The sequence below is a fragment of the Mauremys reevesii genome, linkage group 2 (genome assembly GCF_016161935.1).
Source record: "Mauremys reevesii isolate NIE-2019 linkage group 2, ASM1616193v1, whole genome shotgun sequence".
Classification (NCBI taxonomy): Eukaryota; Metazoa; Chordata; order Testudines; family Geoemydidae; genus Mauremys; species Mauremys reevesii.
Genome location: NC_052624.1, coordinates 44,359,342 through 44,381,143, shown reverse-complemented (window position 1 = coordinate 44,381,143; position 21,802 = coordinate 44,359,342). Strand labels below are relative to the sequence as shown.

At 40.0% G+C, this 21,802-nt stretch overlaps 1 protein-coding gene across 6 annotated transcripts in view; it reads right to left on the bottom strand.

Annotated features, from left to right (window-relative positions):
• CDK14 (cyclin dependent kinase 14) overlaps positions 1-21,802 on the bottom strand; it is a 543,695-nt gene that overhangs the window by 111,792 nt on the left and 410,101 nt on the right. For all 6 annotated transcript variants that reach the window (XM_039522181.1, XM_039522182.1, XM_039522184.1 and 3 more), the window contains one exon: positions 7,709-7,757. In XM_039522181.1, coding sequence (XP_039378115.1) covers positions 7,709-7,757 — 49 coding nt within the window. The remainder of the gene's footprint in view (positions 1-7,708; positions 7,758-21,802) is intronic.

The following is a 21,802-nucleotide window of genomic DNA, read 5'->3' as shown; positions in this document are numbered from 1 at the left end:
TTTATATAAAGCAGTTTTTTCTAACATATATTCCATCCCAGGAAAAGCACAATGGACCCTTAGCTCAGATTCAGCTTTAACTCGCCGTCACATGGACTGAGCCAATAAATTGGTACCCAAAGAAAGAGACTTTTACCTGTGATAACAAAATAAACTGCCTATGCTTATATGCTTGAGAGCTTGAATAATTTAAAAAAAAAGTGGTGGCTGCAGATTTTAATAAGATGAATATTGCACAAAAGTAAAGAAGTAATCGCATTTTGTCTTTTAAACTAAATAGCCCCATTAGGGAATACGTTTTTCTAAAAACCATTTTGAACTGTAAACTTAACTATTCAAGTCTGAAAATTCCATATATTCAATATTTGGCTTTTGAATCTTTTTTTGGTCCCTCACCCTTGCTTCTTGAGAAGGTTTTCACTGACTAATGGTTTAAAAATGTGAGAATCTGCTGGTTGAGTCCTACCCTTAAACTTTGCCAGATAGAAGCATGGAAGGCTTCAGCCCCTGCCATTATAAAAGATCTTGTTTGAAGCAGAAATGTCCCACAGTTGACCTGTGTTGTGAGGCTAAGGTGCCATATACTCAATTCTATCACGTTAGCAAATTAGTTACATTAATTTTAATATGATGGGAAAGAACAGATGTGCAGGGGACTATCTACATTCTTCCTCATCACCATAGTGTGAGAGCACCTTACAGATCCTTCTTTGAAATATACAGAGACAATTAGCTCTCTCTACTCATTACCCTGTAAGGGTTTACTGTTGTGGGAAAGCTACTGTAATCTGAAACAGTGCGTTTTACAATGTTTTCTGAAGGCACAGAGCAGACATACCTGAACTGAACAGTGCAGGACCAAAGATCAAACACAGTTCAGCTCCCTCTATACTTAAAAAACAAACTGTTTTAAATGAGTTGAGGAGACTCCTCTTGTAACTGGTCCCCCAGCAGAGTAACATGTGCAGCGCAGGTGGAATTCAATAATGTGAGTTGGCTGCCAGACTGCCTTTGACTCTTGAAAACCCCAGCCGAGGAACTGCAGAGCTTAGAGTAATTTTCTAATGCCCATCTTGCATTTTAAGTACCATGTGTATGATTCCATAAGTACCATGTTCTCTATCTCTGTAATTGGACACCTTAACCAAAGTACTCATTCATGTTACTTCTTTGTTTCTCCAAAAGACCGCTCAAAAGTAAAACAGGTCTATTGTTACATCTAGCTTAAGAGCTTCAAGGATCTGATTTTTCGCATAATAAGCCTGCTGGGTTTATCTTCTCCGCCCTTTGAGTAGTCCAAGAACTCTGATATTCTTGGCTCTGGTATGATTTTCCATTGGTTCTAGTCAATATTTAAAAAAAATTATTTATTACATATTGCTTTATTTTGAGCAGCTGTTTTCCAGCTAAACTGGTTAGGTAGATATCAAGCTGTGTCAGTCATTGCTCTATCTTTCCTACTCTGGCTTTAAGATTTGTGTCTCTTGTGGTTGGAGTAACTAATGTGTGATTGATTACCATCACTCTCACTATATTATCTATAATGTTTTCTCTTTTCTTGCCTCTGTTTTCTGTAGAAGAGCCTGCGTCACACCTGGGGATACTGTGAAAGTTTGTAAGCAGAATGCCATTCTTCTTAGTGGACTGTCCTCACTGAAATTCATTGACTGTCATTATTAGGGGTCTACTTAAATCACCGAGAAATCACACATTTTTCATGGGTTGGTCACAGCATAAATAGCAAATTTTGTGGATGTGTTCAGACAGTATATATACAAGTATTGTACTGTACTACTGTTACCTTTCTAGTCACCTTGGACACGGGAGTCTGCTAAATAAATAAAAATAAAGTATAATACTTAAAGTTGTACAAGTTTGTTTGCACATGGGAAACTGCCAGCATTTGGTACATGCTTTTAAAAGTACTCACTTAGTTTTGGATTATCTATTTTTTCTAACGGTATGTTGGCAGCAATGACAGGCATCCACTAGTTCTTTTAAACATCGTGGACACTGTTGCTTGTTTTTTGTTCTGACCTGTAGTCTTTGCACAATCTTTTAGTTTAATATGCAATTCAGCCTTAAAATGGTGATCAATCGTGTTTTTTTCTGAACAAATCCAGAGTCATGTTGCAAGATGAACAAAACAATTTACCACCATCTGTCTGCAAGATTCTCCACACAATCCAAAGCTGAAAATATTTTTTGATGTCAGCCATCTTTATATGCAACAACAATCCTTTCACACAATCTGATGACTGTCGTTCTCACTTATCATCATAAATGTTGACACACAATCAATGATCTACTGTAATGACTGTTGTGCTCACTTTAGTATATGTCATGCAACTTGACAGACACTCTCAATCAATTATCCACTATGACGATTGGAGTGATAGCACATGATATCACAGCTGTTTTTGCATTGTGGTAATCACAGAAGTTTTGCAGCATATTTTATAAATAAAACATTTTTTGAAGGTTAATTTCACGAACAATCCCATATTTCATGATTTTCGTGAAATCGCAAATCAAGAAGGCCCCTAAGCCTTGGATGTAAGCCTTTTTAAAGACGTTTATAAACTCAGGTTTTAACTCCTGTGCATCAGCAGCTCATGTATACAAACAAGAAAAGGGTTTGCATTATCCTAAGTCCTGTGCAGTTTGAAAAAGAAAAGTGGAGGGTGAGAAATCTCCTGAGCCATGCACACTCTCAGGCTTTGTGGTCCTGCCACACACAGACTACGAGGAAGTGGTCGGGATGTTACCTTGAGGCTTGGGAAACATGGGTTCAATTCCCTGCTCTTGGCACAGACTTCCTGTGTGACTTGATAACTCAGCTTAATCTCTCTGAGCCTCATTTCCTCATTGGTAAAATGGGAATAGCATCACTTCTGTAGCTCACAGGGATATTGTCAGGCTAACTATGTTAAAGACGGTGAGGGGCTCAGATAGTATAGTAATGGGGGTCATATAAATATTTATGCTACATAGACTCGAGTGCATCTGTCTGTGCTTGCAAACCCGTGGGGTGAGGAGGAAAGGAGTAAGTATGGAGCACCATGGTCCTATTCCTCCCTGACATTGACCAGCATAGACAGGAGCACTCACACTGCAGCTTGTGAACACAGACATTTATGTGGTTGCACAAGCTGTAGATCAAGAGCAGGGCATGCTTTTCTGTCAGTTTAAAGCAGATTTAATATTTTTTTAAAAATATAGCTAAGTATTTTAAATCAATCTCCTATTATACATGCTTTAGGAGCTGCCCTAATCCCGTACAGTGGTTTCATAGTATCAGAGCTGAGAGGCTTTCAAAAATATTTCCCAGTTAGGCCCCAATCCTGCAAAGACTTGCAGTCCTAGAATTTAAGGTCCGAAGAGACCACCAGCTCATCGAGTCTGACCTCCTGTATATCACAGGCCACCCACACACTACACCCATTAATTTTAAATAAAATAAGTAGTTCCATTGAAATTAATGGGACTAATTACATTACTTAAAATTAAGCACACGCATAAATCTTTGCAGGATCAGGGCCTTAGACATCCTTTGACACTGATCCTCCAGAGCCATTAAGAGGTTCACAGTAACTAACTGTTAACAGTATCAAAACAAATCTGTATATTCAAACTACCAACAGTATAACCTTATTTTCATCCACTCAGTTTTTAAACACTGGGAGGGTCTAATCCTCATTCTGACTAGCTTGCAAATTTGGTTTAAACAAACCAGCCCATTTTGGTATCACGAATGCAAAAAATACTGAAAAAAAGAAATCAGAATTATTTAAAAAATGCTCTCTTAGATTAGAAAACATGTTCTTCAAAATGTGTTAATAAATAAAGGCATACTTTCTAGGCTGAGTCACTCTGAGGGTTTTTAATGTTAATGTTATAGCTGAATTATAAACCCTTGAGAATATGATGTTTATAATGGAAATTATTGATACATCCTTAACTACAGCAGTACTATCCAGCAACACTCTAATACTGCACACTAATGGAGATTTACACTAGAAAAGGAGAAAATCCTTTACACATTTCAAATGTAAATGATACATAATTTTGAGAACAAAATATTTCCTATTATATTAGAACCTGACACATGAAGCACTGAATTCTACTGCAAGTATTGTCATTGCTTTCAGTCTTTCAATCCCCTCATTTATGCTGAAAATTTGCAAATCCTTTATTCATGGAGCATAGAAAACGTGTACATATTTTTGAAGAGGTTCCTTATAAATGAGGAAGCTCTGGTTTTATGTGCAGCAGACTGTGATGGAATCATGTTCTGTGTCAATTCTCAGACCACCGTATTATTTTAAACAAACAATATATTTTGTAACAAACAAAACCAACACACAATAAGCTTGAAGAAAATATGTTGCTCACACAGAGTCATGTTTTCAGTTCAAATGAAATTATTATTATTTGTACCATGACAGAGTCCAAAGGCCCAAGTATTGATCAGGGCCCCATTGTGTGAGGTACAATTAAAACAGGCAAGAAGACAGAGTCCTGCCCCCAAAAACATGCAAGCAAGTTTGTTTTATATATACCCATCCATTCATCCCAGAGTGGGGCTACTACCCTGGGAGCACAACAGTGCTATTGCTGCCTATCTGATAACATAGCTACCAACAGTCGCAAAACATGAATTGAGACAGCAGTTACCTGGGAAAGCCTAGGTTTGCCCCAGCCAAACCTGAACTCTTGACAGCAGTGGTTATGATCTTTCTGTGGGCTAAATCATGGCATTACCTCAAACCCTAAGCAAGGGGTGGCACATATTGTCTTGCATACTGGAGGGAAGGAGACACAACATCACAGAAATGTAGGAGTGGAAGGAACCTTGATAGGTCATCTAGTTCAGTCTCCTTCATTGAGGAGGATTATCTATCATTCCTGACAGGTGTTTGGAGGTTTCTAAGAACAGGCTGGACAATGAGGGAGATTCCACAACCTCCCTAGGCAATTTGTTCCAGTGCTTTACCACCCTGACAGTGAGGAACATGGCCACACTGGGTCAGACCAAAGGTCCATCTATCCCAGTATCCTGTCTTCCAACAGCAGCCAATGCCAAGTGCCCCAGGGGGAATGAACAGAACAGGCAATCACTAAGTGATCCATCCCCTGCTGCCCACTCCCAGCCTCTGGCAAACAGAGGCTAGGGATATAATCCCTGCCCATCTTGCTAATAGCCATTGATATACCTATCTTCCATTCATTTTTCTAATTATTTTGTGAACCCTGTTATAGTCCTGGCCTTCACAACATCCTCTGGCAAAGAGTTCCACAGGTTGACAGTGCGTTGTGTGAAGAAACACTTCCTTTTGTTTGTTTTAAATGTGCTGCCCATTAATTTCATTTGGTGACCCCTAGTTCTTGTGTTATGAGAAGGAGTAATAATACTTCTTTATTTACTTTCTCCACACCAATCGTGATTTTATAGACCTTAATCATATACCCCCTTAGTCGTCTCTTTTCCAAACTGAAAAGTCCCAGTCTCATTAATGTCTCCTGTATTAATATGTCTAGTAAGGAATCTATTTGTCAAAACCACGTCCAGAATCTTTTTTGCTGTCTGTATTGTTACAGACGTACTTGTTGACAGGTATTTTGAAATAAATTACCAAAATAATTGAAACTGGCATGATTATATTGTGTTATTTTGAGAAATAAAATATGCAGAATTTTAAAATAGTGTAGCAACATTTTACATTTTTTGGTGCAGAATTCCCGCCTGAGTAAAATATGGTCCAAAGAGCCATATGAGTATTTCTGTTATAGAAATGTACATAGCACACCCAAATGACAAAGATGAAGTCAAATTTTAATCTTTCCATTTGATTTCACACAACATTATTTGGGTTAAATGGTGTCAAATAGTTGAAGCTGGGGCTTCATTTGAACACTGGTAATGTAAAGAAAGTTCAGAACCGTATTATTTTAAACAAACAATATATTTTGTAACAAACAAAACCAACACACAATAAGCTTGAAGAAAATATGTTGCTCACACAGAGTCATGTTTTCAGTTCAAATGAAATTATTATTATTTGTACCATGACAGAGTCCAAAGGCCCAAGTATTGATCAGGGCCCCATTGTGTGAGGTACAATTAAAACAGGCAAGAAGACAGAGTCCTGCACCCAAAAACATGCAAGCAAGTTTGTTTTATATATACCCATCCATTCATCCCAGAGTGGGGCTACTACCCTGGGAGCACATCTCTCATAACATAGCTACCAACAGTCGCAAAACATGAATTGAGACAGCAGTTACCTGGGAAAGCCTAGGTTTGCCCCAGCCAAACCTGAACTCTTGACAGCAGTGGTTATGATCTTTCTGTGGGCTAAATCATGGCATTACCTCAAACCCTAAGCAAGGGGTGGCACATATTGTCTTGCATACTGGAGGGAAGGAGACACAACATCACAGAAATGTAGGAGTGGAAGGAACCTTGATAGGTCATCTAGTTCAGTCTCCTTCATTGAGGAGGATTATCTATCATTCCTGACAGGTGTTTGGAGGTTTCTAAGAACAGGCTGAACAATGAGGGAGATTCCATAACCTCCCTAGGCAATTTGTTCCAGTGCTTTACCACCCTGACAGTGAGGAACATGGCCACACTGGGTCAGACCAAAGGTCCATCTATCCCAGTATCCTGTCTTCCAACAGCAGCCAATGCCAAGTGCCCCAGGGGGAATGAACAGAACAGGCAATCACTAAGTGATCCATCCCCTGCTGCCCACTCCCAGCCTCTGGCAAACAGAGGCTAGGGATATAATCCCTGCCCATCTTGCTAATAGCCATTGATATACCTATCTTCCATTCATTTTTCTAATTATTTTGTGAACCCTGTTATAGTCCTGGCCTTCACAACATCCTCTGGCAAAGAGTTCCACAGGTTGACAGTGCGTTGTGTGAAGAAACACTTCCTTTTGTTTGTTTTAAATGTGCTGCCCATTAATTTCATTTGGTGACCCCTAGTTCTTGTGTTATGAGGAGGAGTAATAATACTTCTTTATTTACTTTCTGCACACCAATCGTGATTTTATAGACCTTAATCATATACCCCCTTAGTCTTCTCTTTTCCAAACTGAAAAGTCCCAGTCTCATTAATGTCTCCTGTATTAATATGTCTAGTAAGGAATCTATTTGTCAAAACCACGTCCAGAATCTTTTTTGCTGTCTGTATTGTTACAGACGTACTTGTTGACAGGTATTTTGAAATAAATTACCAAAATAATTGAAACTGGCATGATTATATTGTGTTATTTTGAGAAATAAAATATGCAGAATTTTAAAATAGTGTAGCAACATTTTACATTTTTTGGTGCAGAATTCCCGCCTGAGTAAAATATGGTCCAAAGAGCCATATGAGTATTTCTGTTATAGAAATGTACATAGCACACCCAAATGACAAAGATGAAGTCAAATTTTAATCTTTCCATTTGATTTCACAAAACATTATTTGGGTTAAATGGTGTCAAATAGTTGAAGCTGGGGCTTCATTTGAACACTGGTAATGTAAAGAAAGTTCAGAACTGATAAATGCAGGAGTGGGTGATTCTATGTTGCTATGTAATGACAAAGAAACAAAAAGCATTGTAAATTAGCTATGGTAACGTCACAGCATGAGATAGACCATATGGATGGAAAGTCAAAGAATGCAAAGTAAATTAAAAAAAAACCAACTTACTTATTCCATGCTTGTCTAAGGTTTTTAGAGCTGTACTGTGTAAAGCGTTCTGCAACAAAAAGAAAGACATTCAATTATCTTCTTTAATTATATTAAAAACATGTAAAAGCATTTTAACTAATGACGGTTATCATTCCTCCCATATGCCAAATTTGGGGAAAAGAACAAAGTGAGAAGAAGGGGAAAATAACTTTAAATAATGGACACATTATGGGACTGAATCTCATCTACACAAAAGCCATTTTACATACACTTTAAAGCCATGTTATATTGCCAGAATGTTACAGAGTGGTTTTAAGTGTAAATAAGAATCAGGCCCTATTTTTCGTTATCACAAAAAACATTCTCTGTAACCCTGCTGTCATGACTCCACATTTCCCACGTAAAAAATTTGTAATAGTAAGTGAAATGAGCCCAGATTCATGTTAAAGTTGGGGGCAGCTGAGAGCTATGCTGGTCATATGAAAGTCCGCATGCTAAAAGATCCATAAACATAACCAAAACTCTGCAAGTGATGGCACGTTTCTTTACCCCCACACCCAAACTAAGTTTTAGCTGTAAATATTGCCCCGAGTAGTGCAGGGATAAGGAGCAGACCTATTGTCCTATGGTTCCTCTGCAGAAGGACATCTTCTGGCCAGGGCAGGATTTTAGGAAGAACATTGGGGCTAGGCATTGTGTTGCTCCTCTGAACAGGAGCAAAGTGTGTCCCAGCTAACAACAGACATGCTTGATATATACCTTCAAATCACAAATACCACCACACCGTAAACATGGGATGCTGTAGTAGGCCAACTCTCCTACTGCTGTGTCATGTGTTAAGTAGTTTGGATAGATCTGTCCAACGTTATGTGCTCAATGAGATGCTACCACCTAGGTTTCCGCTAAAACTTTACACACCCTTTAAAAGGGGACCTTATTTTCTGTAAGTGCTGCACATAGCACAGGACTATGAAGTTACAGCAATTTTTTTGTATTGAATGGATCACACCATCAGAAACAACAAAATGAAAGCAACGTTTGGTTTTCAGGAGCAACTTACAATTAGTTGAATTGTTCTTTATTTGTATAAGTAACCTTATCCCATAACTACTAGCAACTCTGAAAACAATGTACATGGTAACAGACAACACAACAGGAAAATCCAATATTTTTCTTTAAAGTTGCAACAAAATACATGACCAGAATGAGCGGCATGTAATCAATAAAAACAGTTGGGTGGAATTAAAATGCACCTCACTTCAGCAAAATAACTTGGTAAAAATGGAACCATAGGATTTCAGACTTTTTTCCAGCATAGTTAGAGCAGTGAAACACTCCTAGTTTAGATGCAGTTATACCAGTATAAAGGTGCCTTATATTGAAATAGCTTATTCTGGTTTAGGAACCAAAATAAGCTATACTAGTATAATGTATCTTAATACCAGCATAACTGTGTCTACACTAACGATTTTACTGGCATAGTTACCATGAAAAAAAAATCACATCCCTAACAAACATAGTTATGTCAATAGAGCTTTTTAAGGCCATGTTGCAGATCAACCCAAAGATTAGAAAGTCAAGATGGCTTCTTCTAGTTTGTGCATCACCAACAATAAAGATTCTGCAACTGAATCATAGTTAATAATTCTGTAGATGAAGCATGAGCTAGAACATCCCCTAGTTGACTGTACTACTGCAGTAGTACAGGAGTAAAATCTAGGAAAAATGTATTTTAGTCAGCAAAGGAGACTTCTAAATATTCAAGAAGCAGATCTGTTGAGCAAGGCACCCTTTTCACAGTTTCTCCACAAACTAGAAGAACTCTTAAGCTGGATCCATAAGAATCATTCATCTCTCTGTATTTGTTATTTTGATTTATTATTTTAATATTTTTATTTGAAAATTGGAAAAAATTCAACTCTCAGATGCCCTGCGCCAGATAAAAAGTAATAGGATTTGAATACTCTAGTAATAAAAAAGTATGTTCCTCCACAAATGTACCTCACAAAATAGAATTTGTTGACTGGCAAACTATTATGAAAGTCATAAAAGAGTGAAAACTTTTGTTGTGATGATTCCCTGATAAAAATACCATAAAATTACTGATGCTATACATGAGTGGCAGTAATATGAAACACTACAATGCTGAATATTTTTATGCTCCTCTATTCTAATAAAAAGCTTAGTAAACTACCAAGAACTTCAGTAATTACTGAACCTTCCCATTCCAATTATGTTAAATTAAAGAAAATTCACAGCACATTATCTAAGGCACTCAGTAGCTTGTAGCGTAACAGAGTAGAGCAATTAATTTAAACCTGCAGGGTGATTTTTCACCTATTTCTATCCTGTTCTGATACTGCAGTGGAGGCACACCAGCAGGGGTTAAGGAAAGAAAGAAGAATAGTAGAGAAGTGAGAAATAAGTGAGTACATAACTGCACAAAGTAGCAAGTTATGAGTTTCTACTTCAGTTCTCTGTGCATATACTGTAATTGAATAAATAAATTAATACTCTTCTGAGGCATACGGAATAACACCATAGAAAATTCTGAATTCCTCCTTTTATATAAATCTTCATTACATATGTACTAAAACTAGTGTTACTGTAACATTATAAAGAGAGAAAAAGAATGCTAGACCTTTCAATGAAGCACACTATGCAAGTACTCAGAACCATTATTACATGCCAGATAACGGCGCGGTGAAGACAGTAGTGGGAGACAGTGTCCGTAATCTGATATAAAAAAAGGCATAACAGGTGTAAAAATCCAGGACTTAATTATGTGTTATGTATTAAGTGAACAGATATAATCTCAGCAATGGGAATGTGATGACAAATTAATAGAGAAATTAGCATTATAATTTGTTTTAAACCAAGCCCATCACTTAATGGCTCATCCACTGTTGTCTTGGGATGAGATCTTGGCTCCACTGAAGTCAATGGTAATTTTCCCATTTAGCTCGATGGACCACCAAAAATGGACAACATGTAGCCTTCTGGTGAGTGTGGAAAAAGGGAGAAAGGGTGACACCAGGAAAGCACTCAAAGAAATAGAAAAATATAAGCTGGATGGGGGGGCAGTGCAGTGGGGGAGGGAAGGAGACAGAGAATGGTCAGAAAAAAATGAAGAGAAAAATGGAGATGTAGCAACAACATGCTCCAGCGTGGCACCTGGGAGGCTGACGAGACACCCATGAGGGGGTTCCAACACAAGAGGTTGTGAATCGAGCTGGTCAGAACATTGTAATAAAATTACACCAAAATATGCTGTTTTGTAAAAGCTGGAAAGTTTAACAGAGATGTATCTGTTTTAATGACATTTCCATCACAAAGAGAGAGAGACTGGTCTGGGATGTGGGAGATCCAGGCAAAAGTCTCATCTCTGATTCAGAGTGATCTGGGATGAAGAACTTTGCTCTGAAGAACGGAAAAAAAAAAAGAGGCAAAACCTTGAAAATAGCTGTGAAACGGAATTGTTGCCCACTGGTAAGTTCTAATCATGAACAACTGCAATGATTGTTCCCATGTTGCTGGATCCAAACTGTGTGACCCAAGCACTTGGGGATGTGTGCTACATCAAAACTGGATTTGGGATAGTTTGGCTTGTAAACACAAATCAAGTGTAAATTCCATGTAAACAAGTCATATTAAATAATACTGAATCCTGTGCAAAGCGGTGCACATTTTTGGACACCATACCCCTCCCCCCCCAAAAAAAATATTTTTTGAGCTCCTGCACAGGTTTGTGCAAACTGAACCATGGTAATAAGTGCAGTATGAATGATTAGATAGATTAGATTAGACCGACAGGTAACAGAGTGCAGGCTTCCCTGGTACAGAATACTGATGCACATTTTATTGATCCTGCCCTTAAGGGATACTGGTGCATCTTTGTGCACTAGGATTCAATACTTGGTTTTACTTACTTAGTGTGAGCACACAACTGATACTGGGTAATAAAACAGTGTTAAAAAATCTTCATGCTCTGTAACCAAAAGAATTCAAGTCAGTAACAGAACCCATCATCAGAACTCCACATTGGCAACTTTGTACTATGTGTCCAGTAATCCCACTCCATACTACAAAAAAAATGTGTAGGAACCATTAAACATTTCAGCAAAATTGCACATCATAAAGTTAACAAAAGTGCTAACCTTAAACTAAAGAGGAAACATACTGACCCTTAATCACCCTCTTACAATTAATTCTGCATCTTGAGAAGACAAACAATTTTAAGGTGGAACTTTCAAAAGGCCTATGGAAGCTAGGTGCACAAATCCAAATGATGATTAGGCACCTAACTCCCTTAAGATGCTTTGAAAATCCCAGCCTTAATGTCCAAAAGACCTATTTTGGTTGCACTACAAAACTATAAACCGTTGTTATACCAAATGAAATGTGAAAAAGAAATTGATAAATCTTGCCCTGATGTTGTTAGGATGGAAAAGTATAACCAAAATGAGTATATTACTGAAATTCATGTTCCTTTATATATAGCCTCCTGCTCTGTTCTAAACCTCTCCTTAAAGAAATCCTGTCTGCACCACATTTATCTGGCAAAACAATCCTTGTAGGAAGAAGGGGGAAATACTAACCCTCATATTTGAAAAAGAAGGATTTTCAAACTCTATTACTATGCAGCATGATTATGTTTCTGCTTCCCCTAATTGATATTCAAAATCCCCCAGAGTGGATCAGCCTATTAACACTCTCCCTTCCAGTCCAAGAAGCTTTACATATTACTTTATAAAATCTCTAGGTAAACAGTAAAGACATTAAAAACAGAAAGATATCTGTAAACTCTTAGATATGCCTACTCTAACCAGAGCCTCATATTAATGTTCACCTCAGCCAGCTTCAAAGAGTAGCTCCAGAAAAGTAGTTTCTCTTTCCAATATTTTCTCAAATCCATAAAATCTATAACACCTTTATCACCACATAAAAAGAGACCTTTTTAGGTTAAACCAACTTTTACTTGGTTAATAAACTAAAGAATAAATATATTAAAGATGAATCTGCACTATTAAACAAACAGGCCTGCCAATTTTATTTATCTAGACCACTGGGTGAAATTTAAATTCCCAGATAACATTCCAGATATATAGTCCTTTCCTTCAGAAGCTTCCATTGTCTCAGTGCCATCAGTCACCAAATTCATAACTTCAAACCAGTTATTCTTAACTTTTTCCATGATATTGCCATACTGAAAATCAACAGAAGTGTTTACATCACTTCAGTAGACAACAATTTCACCCTATGCCAGTATATTACAATATATAAAAGCGTTGGTGCCCCCTTTTCATAAGTTTTTTAACTACTCGCACCATTTAGCCATAAATAAAGATAGAAAGGTTGCCATCTCCCCAGTCCGGGATGAGTACCCATACTTGAGACCATACATTATTTCAAAACAGCTCCACATAAAAATCCATCCATGTAAAAACTGAGATGATATTTACGTCCTCTGTAAATCACTTTGAGATCTATAGGTGCAAAGCATTTGAAGTAGGTATTATTATATCTTAAGTCTGTCTTGTGAGAACTAAATGGTTCTGGGGCTAACTACCACCTCCTCTCACAAAATCCACACATTTTTTAAGTTAGCTCAACTTTTTCTAGGTTAATAATTTAAAGCAGTTTTGGTCTCCCATGTTTAAGAAGGATGAATTCAAACTAGAACAGGTACAAAGAAGGGCCACTAGAATGATCCGAGGAATAGAAGGCCTTTCGTATGAAAGGAGACTTGAGGAGCTCGGTTTGTTTTCCTTAACCAAAAGAAGGATAAGAGGAGATATGATCACACTCTTTAAATATATCAGAGGGATAAATACCAGGGAAGGAGAGGAATTATTTCAGCTCAGTGCTAATGTGGACACGAGGACAAACGGATATAAATTGTCAGTCAGGAAATTCAGGCTTGAAATTAGACGAAGGTTTCTAACCATCAGGGGAGTGCAATACTGGAACAGCCTACCGAGGGAAACAGTGGGGGCGAAGGACCTCCATGACTTTAAGATTAGGCTAGATAAGTTTATGGAGGAGATGGTATGATAGGATAACGGGCTTAGTCAATAGGTCAATTAAGTGCCACACTGGTAAATAGTACAATGGGTCAATGGTATGATATAATCTTTTCCAGAGGGTTTGGCTGGAGAGTCTTGCCCGCATGCTCGGAGTTCAGCTGACCGCCATATTTGGGGTCGGGAAGGAATTTTCCTCCAGGGAAGATTGGCAATGGCCCTGGAGGTTTTTCGCCTTCCTCCGAAGCATGGGGCAGGGGTCGCTTGCTAAGGAGTGGGTGGATCGGCTTATGTGGCCTGCATCTTGCAGGAGGTCAGACTAGATGATCATAATGGTCCCTTCTGATCTTGAATTCTATGATTCTATGAAATATAAAACAAACATCTCGTCCTGACAAAATAACTAATTTAGTCAAGAATCTACGTAGGAATGTTGGAGATGTAACATCTCTTCCTGTATTTATCTGGGGATTGTTCAAAAATAAATGTCTAATAGTGAGAACATGTGAATTGTATAAGGCAAGGGTTCTCAATCTGTGGACCAGGAGGTCACGATTTCCCTTTTCTTGCCATATTGCTAAATGGATCGGAATCCCAGGTAGAAATGGGAGACAGATCATCATAGGGGGAAGTCCCAGTATGTAAAAGGTTGAGAACTCCTGGTACAGGAAAAATTAATCAGGATGAAATTGAAAATGAATCAACATGAGCAAGCACTTGAAGAATCTGATTTATTGAGGAACGGTATAAGTGAATAGCTCATTGTTACAATACGGAATAGAAGGGCTATGATGAAAGAAAACAAATTTGCCACCTGTTATGAGAGAGTCAGAATTTATGGGGAAAAACAAACCTCACTAGCCAAAACCTACCTACATGCTACTTCTCTCGTGGAACTATAAGACGGACAGGACTAGCCCCTACTGTGAACAAATCATACTAGAGCTGTGAACAGAGGAGAAGCAAACAGAGGGAGTTTGCCTGGGAACAGTCTGAGAGGAGCTACGGTGACTGCTGCATTACATGGGGGGCAGGGCCAGCTCCAGCTTTTTTGCTGCCCCAAGCAGCAAAGGAAACCAAAAAAAAATGCCGCGATTGGTGGCACTTCGGCAGCTGCTCTATCGCGCTACTTCATTCGGTGGCCGGTACTTCCCTCCAAGAGGGACTGAGGGACCTGCCACCGAATTGCCGCCAAAGACCCGGACGTGCCACCCCCTTCCATGGGCTGCCCCAAGCACCAGCTTGCTGCGCTGGCGCCTGGAGCTGGCCCTGGGGGTGGAGGGGGAGGGCTGTGTTGTGAGCTGGTGTGGTGAATAGACGAGGGTCTGTCTGCTGTGACCATTTGTTTGACTGGTGCTAGTTGCAGGGACTGTTTGACGGTGTGATTGATTGTTTGAAAAGTGTTAATTGGGAGTGCTTTGTTCCAGGTGGGTCTTGAGTGGTTGATTGGAGGGAAGGCTTTGAGCCAGGGCAACTGCTTCGAGCCAGCAGCCTTATAAAAAAAGCAGCCAATTGCGAACTGAGTGAGTGGCGATCAGAGGAGAGGCAAACAGAGGGAATCTGCCTGGGAGTTCGCGGGGGATGGGCGTGGGAGGTCATTCCCACAGAGTTTTTGCCTTTCAGGCTTCTGTGAGCAGTAAATACAACATCTGAAGAGGCTCTTAGAAGGAAGACAATAGGGAAAGTGAGCGATCAGCTGTTGTGACCTGCACAGGATGTGCCATGTTTGTCTTTCTCCCAGAGGGTAGAAGCAACTATGTCTGTATGAAGTGAAAGCTGGTCTCCATATTGGAAGAGAAGGTTAAAGGACTACAGACCCAAGTATCAACCCTGCATTGCATGAGAAAATGAAGACTTTCTGGATAGAAGTCAGTGTTTGGTACTGCAGGCACAGCATGCTGAAGAATCAGAGTGCAGTGCAGAACAGGGAAGAAAATTGGCAGCATGTGACTTCCAGAAGATGAAAGAGGAGAACCCATATCCCCCCCCAATGCAGATAGACGTAAGAAACCGTTTTCAGTCTCTCTGTACAGGTACTAGGGTGGAGAATGGTTTGGAAGAGTCCTCTGAGGGAAGGGAACAGAAGGCAACCCCTTCGACTAGAAGGCATGGGATGCATTATCCTAGGGATGGCAGTTCCACGACCACCACTTCCAAGAGATGGGTGATAATGGTCGGAGATTCCCTCCTAAGGGGGATGGAGTCATCCATCTGCCATCCAGACTGGGAAATTCGAGAAGTGTGCTGCTTGCCTGGAGGAATTCAGGATGTGACGGAGTGTCTGCCGAGACTGATCAAGCCCTCAGACTACTACCCCTTCCTACTTCTCCATGTGGGTGGGCACCAATGGAACTGCCAAGCATGACCTTGAGCAGGTCACTGCAGACTATGTGGCTCTGGGAAGAAGGAGTTTGAGGTGTAGGTCGTGTTCTCATCCATCCTCCCCGTTGAAGGAATAGGCCCAGGTAGGGACCATTAAATTGTGGAAGTAAATGTGTGTTTACGCAGGTGGTGTCAGAGAAAAGGCTCTGGATTCTTCGACCATGGGATGTTGTTCCAGGAAGAAGGATTGCTAGGAAGAGATGGGATCCACCTGATGAAGAGAGGGAAGAGCATCTTTGCAGGCAGGCTTGCTAACCTAGTGAGAGGGCTTTAAACTAGGTTTGCCAGGGGATGGAGGCCTAAGCCCTGAAGTGACTGGGGAAGTGGGATACTGGGAGGAAACACAAGGAGGAGGGTGCAACAGGGGAGGAACTCTTGATTCATACTGAGAAAGTAGGGCAATCGGCTAATTATCTTAGTGCTTGAACACAAATGCAAGAAGCCTGAGAAACAAGCAGGAAGAATTGGAAGTCCTGGCACAGTCAAGGAACTATGATGTGACTGGAATAACAGAGACTTGGTGGGATGACTCACATGACTGGAGCACTGTCATGAATGGGTATAAACTGTTCAGGAAGGACAGGCGGGGGAGAAAAGGTGGAGGAGTTGCACTGTATGTAAGAGAGCAGTATGATTGCTCAGAGCACCACTATTAAACTGGAGAAAAGCCTGTTGAGAGTCTTTGGGTTAAGTTTAAAGGCAAGAGCAACAAGGATGATGTCGTGAGGGGCATCTGCTATAGATCACCAGACCAAGAGGATGAGGTAGACAAGGCTTTCTTCAGACAACTAACTGAAGTTTCCAGATCACAGGCCCTGGTTCTCCTGGGGGTCTTCAATCACCCTGACATCTGCAGGGAGAGCAATAAAGCAGTGCACAGACAATTCAGGAAGTTTTTGGACAGTGTTGGGGACAACTTCCTGGTGCAAGTGCTGGAGGAACCAACTAGAAGCTGTGCTCTTCTTGACCTGCTGCTCACAAACAGGGAGGAATTGGTAGGGGAAGCAGAAGTGGGTGGCAACCTGGGCAGCAGGGACCATGATGGTCGAGTTCAGGATCCTGACAAAAGGCAAAAAGGAGAGTAGCAAAATACGGACCCTGGACTTCGGAAAAGCAGACTGACTCCCTCAGGAAACTGATGGGCAGGATCCCTTGGGAGGCTAATATGAGGGGAAAAGGAGTCCAGGAGAGCTGGCTGTATTTTAAAGAAGCCTTATTGAGGGCGCAGGAATAAACCATCCCAATGTGCAGAAAGAATAGCAAATATGGGAGGCGAGCAGCTTGGCATATCAGAGAAATCTTCAGTGAGCTTAAACACAAAAAGGAAGCTTACAAGAAGTGGAAACATGGACAGATGACTAAGGAGGAGTATAAAAATATTGCTCAAGCATGCAGGGGTGTAATCAGGAAGGCCAAAGCACAACTGGAGTTGCAGCTAGCAAGGGATGTGAAGGGTAACAAGAAGGGTTTCTACAGGTATGTTAGCAACAAGAAGGTGGTCAGGGAAAGTGTGGCACCCTTATTGAATGGGGGAAGGCAACCTAGTGACAGATGATGTGGAAAAAGCTGAAGTACTCAATGCTTTTTTTGCCTTGGTCTTCACAGACAAGGTCAGCTCCCAGACTGCTGCACTGGGCAACACAGTATGGGGAGGAGGTCAGCAGCCCTCAGTAGTGAAAGAACAGGTTAAGGACTATTTAGAAAAGCTGGACATGCACAAGTCCATGGGGCCAGATGCAATGCATCCGAGGGTGCTGAAAGAGTTGGCTGATGTGATTGCAGAGTCATTGGCCATTACCTTTGAAAACGCATGGTGATCGGGGGAGGTCCCGGACGATTGGAAAAGGGCAAATATAGTGCCCATCTTTAAAAAAAGAATCTGGGGAACTATAGACCAGTCAGCCTCACCTGGGTCCCCTGAAAAATCATGGAACAGGTCCTCAAGGAATCCATTTTGAAGCACTTGGAGGAGAGGAAGGTGATCAGGAACAGTCAACATGGATTCACCAAGGTGCCTGACCAACCTGCTTGCCTTCTATGATGAGATAACTGGCTGTGTGGATATAGGGGAAGCAGTGGATGTCATATACCTGGACTTTAGCAAAGCTTTTGATATGGTCTCCCACAGTATTCATGCCAGCAAGTTAAAGTAGTATGGATTGGATGAATGGGCTATAAGGTGGATAGAAAGCTGGCTAGATTGTCGGGCTCAACGGATAGTGATCAAAGGCTCAATGTTTAGTTGGCAGCCAGTATCAAGCAGAGTGCCCCAGGGGTCTGTCCTGGGGCTGGTTTTGTTCAACGTCTTCATTAATGATCTGGATGATGGGATGGATTGCACCATCAGCAAGTTTGCGGATGACACTAAACTGGGAGGAGGGGTAGATACGCTGGAGGGTAGGGATAGGGTCCAGTGTGACCTAGATAAATTGGAGGATTGAGCCAAAAGAAATCTGATGAGGTTCAACAAGGACAAGTGCAGACTTCTGCACTTAGGATGGAAGAATCCCATGCACTGCTACAGGGTGGGGACCGACTGGCTAAGCAGCAGTTCTGCATAAAAGGACCTGGGGATTACAGTGGATGAGAAGCTGAATGAGTCAACAGTATGCTCTTGTTGTCAAGAAGGCTAACGGCATATTGGGCTGCATTAGTAGGAGCATTGCCAACAGATCGGGGGAAGTGATTATTCCCCTCTATTCGGCACTGGTAGGACACATCTGGCATACTGCATCCAGAAAGGATGTGGACAAATTGGGGAGAGTCCAGTGGAGGGAAATGAAAATTATTCGGGGACTGGGGCACATGACTTATGAGGAGAGGCTGAGGGAACTGGGCTTATTTAGTCTGCAGAAGAGAAGAGTGAGGAGGATTTGATAGCAGCCATCAACTACCTGAAGCGGGGTTCCAAAGAGGATGGAACTATGCTGTTCTCAGTGGTGGCAGAAGACAGAACAAGGAGCAATGGTCTCAAGTTGCAGTGGAGGCGGTCTAGGTTGGATATTAGGAAAAACTATTTCACTAGGAGGGTGGTGAAGCACTGGAATGGGTTACCTATGGAGGTGGTGGAATCCCCATTCTTAGAGGTTTTCTTAAGGCCTGGCTTGACAAAGCCCTGGCTGGGATGATTTAGTTGGGGTTGGTCTTGCTTTGAGCAGGGGTTGGACTAGATGACCTCCTCAAGTCTCTTCCAACCCTAATCTTATCCATGATTCTATGAGAAAGCATTCTGTAAAGTATGCAAGCTACTGCCAAGGAGGCTGTATGAGCAGTAGAATGAAGATACTTCTTACTTTCATCAACATGTAATTAAAAAGAAATCCTGTTAAGTAGTGGGACTTAAAGTGCATATTTATTATGACTTGGTTTGAGTCACTGACTCAAATAGTGACTACAGTTATTAGGGAATCAAATCTTTTTAGATAATTTTAAATTTCTCTACATGAATTTATTTTGTGTAAGAACACAGTGGTAGGCAAGTATATTAAATTTGCCTGGAATTTAAAACTAAAATAGTGCTGCGTTGAATATGAAAATTACTAATTTTAAAGAGAACCAATGTTATCTGAAAAACCTTTATAATTAAATTGAGCAAAATAAACTTGATTTTCTCTGAATTACTATGCTAAATGTACGATCACCATGATCAGAGGCACGTCTCATTGTTAAGATGGATTTTCATACAAGCTTTGTATTTCACTAGTTGAAGACGATGTTCTACTGAAACAAATAAGTGACTTCAGATTTGCTGTAAATTGCACAGACATTAAAATGTGTTTAAGATTTGCTTCTGAAAACAGGTTCAAGCTAGTAAAAACTCTCAGCTAATGAAATGGTCTGTTCATAACTAAGTGCTATGTAAACAGATCAGAGCTCTATATAGTTATACTGTGTGGCTCTCTTACTAGCAAAAGCAGATACACGATATCAATATTTCTCACCAGAAAGAAAAATAAACTATTTTATCCTTCTACAGCCTGTAGATTACTATTAGGATTTAAAAAGCTAACAAACAGAATAAGAGTGAGTAGGTGACTTTATGTGCCTATACACACACACACACACCCCTAAGTGCTCTCCACTGCAAACATTATATACTTGATAAACAGGCTCTTTCTGGCAGCCTTGCATCAAGGACAGGTTCAAACAGAAGAGAATTTCAGCAGAACTCACTAGTGAGCTTATTAGCAGACCGCTGAAGGAACCACTGGTCTGCTATGAGAATTGAAAAAATAAGTACTTGCATTTTAAGTAACATAAAACGAGTTTTTTTTCTTTCATCAGTCAGAAAACACATGAGCTATTATACCTATACCATTTATTTGCCTTGAAGAAAATCTAGAATGGTTGGGGGGGAAGCTATGCAAAAAATTAAAGCTGACTGAATTTTGATTTTGTTAGCTTTATTTTCAGCAGTATTGATAATCAGCTTCTCTAAACTATACCACTTAAAATGCAAGGAGTTTGACTTCAAGGCATTTTTCATGTTATTAATAAAATCATGCTAGTTTAATGTGCCTTTCTTGATTACTGTTCTTCTCTACTTAAAACCAAATGTGATTTGTTTCAATGCAAATATTTAAACATTTATCACAGTAATATATTGAACAGATTAGTAAACAGGCTTCTTTAAAGTGTGTTTTCTTTACTTTCAAAGTAAATACATTTTTAAAACTGAAAAACAATAATGTATTGTATTTGTGACTATTCTATAGCATACCACTTTCATACTTGAGCTTTTAACATATATATTGCTATTATGTCATCTAATGGTAGAAAAGACAAGTGAACCATGCAGTCCATCCAAATCTTCAAGTATTACAGAAAGCAAGAATATACAATTAGGCTTTTTACTGAACTCCAGCAGTAGTACTCAGAGCTACATGAGAGTCATGTGATTCAAGCTCTGCCTTCTTGGTCTCAAACTGACTTAATCATATTATTAAGAATCAAACCTGCCACAGGATGAGATGATTCTCTCACTTAAAATAATGAATTCATCTCTTCAGTGAAGATTTGCTGATGGAGATAAGGAAGACATACTGTTCATGACTCAGGAAGGCACTTACATGCTCAAGTCCCATTGAAGTCAATGCGTAAAGGTAAGGACGTATACTTACGTGCTTTCCTGAATTGAAGCCTATGTAAGGAGGGCACTTTTGGACTTAGGGGCAGGTTATGAATAACCCATTTCTATGTTATCCCATACTGTCTTACCAGTAAAGTACATTAGCACAATACAACAATAATCTGCCTTCTCTGACGGTCTCTAAATTGCACTGGGGATTGAATCAGGGAAAAGAGAAAGTCAGAAAGGTGGGATAAAGCCTCACTTTTGCTCATCAGTTCCCTCACGTACACCAATTACAGCTTGGATCTTTCCTATCTGAATGTGTATGAAATCACACTGACTAAATCACTACATTTGGGGTGTGCAAATTGTAACTGTCAAGATTGAAAATGTTTGTCACTGGGCTGAGTTAAATAATGATTCAGTAATTGTGTGGGCCAGTTATAACTGGCAGCTATCCCATCCATATTATTAAAGGAAAACTGGCAACATGATAATTATTCAATTTTTTCAAATGGAGGTTAAAATAATGTTGGGTACTATACCTGCGCCCTTCAGTCCCCTCCAAAGTGGAGGTTGCTTACCTATCACTGGAGGTTCTTTGAAGCCTGGTCTACACTAGGCGTTTAAACCGGT